General features: G+C 38.9%; 1 protein-coding gene across 1 annotated transcript in view; it reads left to right on the top strand.

Moving 5' to 3' along the window:
* Positions 1 to 2,053, top strand: part of LOC117171656 (eukaryotic translation initiation factor 3 subunit D) — an 8,614-nt gene extending 6,561 nt beyond the window's left edge. Inside the window, exon 3 of the mRNA XM_033359161.1 lies at positions 446 to 2,053. Within this exon, the coding sequence (XP_033215052.1) occupies positions 446 to 1,920 (1,475 nt within the window). The 3' untranslated portion in view covers positions 1,921 to 2,053. The remainder of the gene's footprint in view (positions 1 to 445) is intronic.
* Positions 2,054 to 3,117: the final 1,064 nt, after the last annotated feature.

Raw genomic sequence — 3,117 nt, 5'->3', positions numbered from 1 at the left:
TTATTTACAAAAAAAGTTCTTAGGTTCAAAAAAACATTCAGTGAACCGAAAAAGTGAGGTCGGTAATATAGGTATTTAGCTGTGTCACATGCCCTTAAGAATTCTGATCTAAAAAGTTAAATGTTTAGAAAAGAAAGAAATTTAACATTTTTGAGTATGTAGTTCGTAACTAAAATGTTGAATTTTAAACTTAAAAAAAGATGAATTTTTAAACAAATTCATGAATTCTGAACTAAAAAGTTAAATTAAAAAAAAATTAAGTATGTAGTTCGTTTATTAATCAAAATGTTGAATTTTAAACTGGAAAAATTGAATTTTCTATAAAAAAAAGGTTAATTTACTTCCAATACTTTAATTAAATGTCCCTGCCTTCGCCTAGGAAAAAAAGGGGCCGCCGCCCCGCCTCTAATGCTTCGATTTTTCACATAAAAAAATCTTTTTCCAGACAAATACGCATCGCAATTTGGCTCTGGAAGTCAATACGCGTACTATCACGATGAAGACGAGTCGACATTCCACCTGGTGGACACGACTCGAGTCCAGAAACCACCGTACCAGCGGGGCCGCTTCGGCCGGCACAATCAGCGCAACATGCGCGGACGCGGAAGTCAGCGCGGAGGAATGAATCAGATGCAGACGTTGAGTAAGTTGAAGCTGCGCGAGCGCGAACGCAAGGGTCAGACGAAACGCTGGGGTCGCCAGCAGGGCGGTTTCCGCAACAACCGAAACCAGCCGCAGATAAAAAATCGCGACGCCTCCGTGACGGTGCGTCCGGACTGGGTCACTATCGAGGAAATGGATTTTCCCCGACTCGCGAAACTCTCACTTCCGGGAGTCAAGGACGGCGAGGACGTCCTCTGTTGCGGATCTCTCGAGTACTACGACAAGTCCTACGACCGCGTCAACGTCAAGAACGAGAAGCCTCTGCAGAGAATCGACCGCGTCTTTCACACCGTCACCACCACCGACGATCCCATAATTCGCAAACTCTCCAAGACCGAGGGCAACGTTTACGCGACCGACGCGATCCTCGCGACGATCATGTGCTCGACGCGGAGCAACTACTCCTGGGACATCGTGATTGAGAAAATCGGCGACAAGCTCTTCTTCGACAAGCGAGACAATACCGAGTTCGATCTGTTGACGGTGAACGAGACGAGTGTCGAGCCGCCGCAGGACGACGGGAACTCGCTCAATTCGCCGCGAAATCTTGCCCTCGAGGCGACCTTCATCAATCACAATTTCTCCCAGCAGGTGCTCAAGTCGAGCGAGCCGCGTTACAAATTCGAGGAGGGCAATCCGTTTATTGCCGAGGAGGAGGAGGAGGGCGATGTGGCGAGTGTGGCCTATCGCTACCGGAAGTGGGACTTGAACAATGGCATTGTCCTGATTGCGAGATGCGAGCACGACGCGGTGATGCAGGGTCCGAACAACGAGACGCAGTTCCTGACAATCAAGGCGCTCAACGAGTGGGACTCGAAACTGGCGAATGGGGTCGAGTGGCGACAGAAGTTGGACACACAGCGGGGCGCGGTTCTGGCCAACGAGTTGCGGAACAATGCCTGCAAGTTGGCCAAGTGGACGGTCCAGGCGCTTCTGGCCGGCTCGGATCAGATCAAGTTTGGCTATGTCTCGAGGGCGATGGTGCGCGACTCGAGCAAGCATGTGATTCTCGGCACTCAGCAGTACAAGCCGAACGAATTTGCGACGCAGATCAATCTCAATATGGACAATGCTTGGGGCATTCTCAGGTGCATTGTCGACATTTGCATGAAGCAGAAGGACGGGAAGTACTTGATCATGAAGGACCCGAACAAGCCGATGATCCGGTTGTATGATATTCCGGACAATACTTTCGAGAGCGAGGGCGAGGAGGAGGATGATGAGGAGGAGGCTGGGAATGATGCCTTCCAGAGTTAAGAAGCCTTTTTCTTTTTTTTTTCTTTTTTTTATACATTTGACTTTTTTGCTGGCTTGTGTTTGACAGTGAGTTTTTTCCTGTAAAGGCACGTGGATTGGTACTGTGCTAATAAAAGGAGAAGTGCAAATTTGAGATATTCGCATAATTTGGTTCTTTTGGGTTCTTTTCCCCTGTAATTAATTAACAATTACAATTTTTCAAATTGTTTTCAGAGTAATTTTTTTTTTTTTAACGAAAGGATTAAGTTACTGACAGAAGAGACAAATTTTTAATAAAATTTAAGAATTCTCAGCCAAAAATTTGAATTTTTAAACTAGTGTTGATTTACTACCAAAAAGACGAATTTTTAGAAATATTTAAGAATTCTGAACCAACAAGTTGAATTTTCGACTAAAAATATATATGTTTAAACAAAAAAATTTATTTTATTGCCAAAAATGACGAATTTTTAACAAAATTCAAGACTTCGTAACCAAAAGTTGTTTTTTTTAACAAAAAAGGTACTTTAATACGAAAAAGACACATTTTTTAAAAAATTGAAAAAAAATTAACAAAAGACTTGGATTTTTAACAAAAAAAATATGATTTTTCAAAAAGAAGAATTTTTAACAAAATTCAAGAATTCCGAACCATAAGTTGAATTTTTAAAGAAAAAAGTTAATTTACTACCAAAAAAGACGAATTTTCCTTAAGTTTAAAAATTCTCAAGCACAAAGTTAAATTTTCACCTAAAAACATACATTTTTAAACAAAAAAATTTTATTTATTACCAAAAATGACGAATTTTTAACAAAATTCAAGAATTCGTAACCAAAAGTTGGTTTTTTTTTTTATACAAAAAAGTTAATTTACTACAAAAAAGACGCATTTTCAATAAAATTGAAAAAAATTTAACCAAAGACTTGGATTTTCAACAAAAAAATATGATTTTTTAATCAAAAAGATGAATTAAATACTTAAAAAAAATGAATTTTCAAGAAAATCTAAAATTTTTAAACCAAAAAGTTGAATTGGCAATTAAAAAATACAAAATTTTAAACAAAAAATGTATTTATTACCAAAAAAGATGAATTTTTAACAAAATTAAAGAATTTCGAACCACAAGTTGAATTTTTCAAGAAAAAAGTTAATTTACTACCAAAAAAGACGAATTTTCCATAAAGTTTAAAAATTCTCAGCCAAAAAGTTGAATTTTG

The sequence above is a fragment of the Belonocnema kinseyi genome, chromosome 4 (assembly GCF_010883055.1).
Source record: "Belonocnema kinseyi isolate 2016_QV_RU_SX_M_011 chromosome 4, B_treatae_v1, whole genome shotgun sequence".
Lineage (NCBI taxonomy): Eukaryota > Metazoa > Arthropoda > Insecta > Hymenoptera > Cynipidae > Belonocnema > Belonocnema kinseyi.
This window is presented reverse-complemented; position numbering and strand designations above follow the sequence as displayed.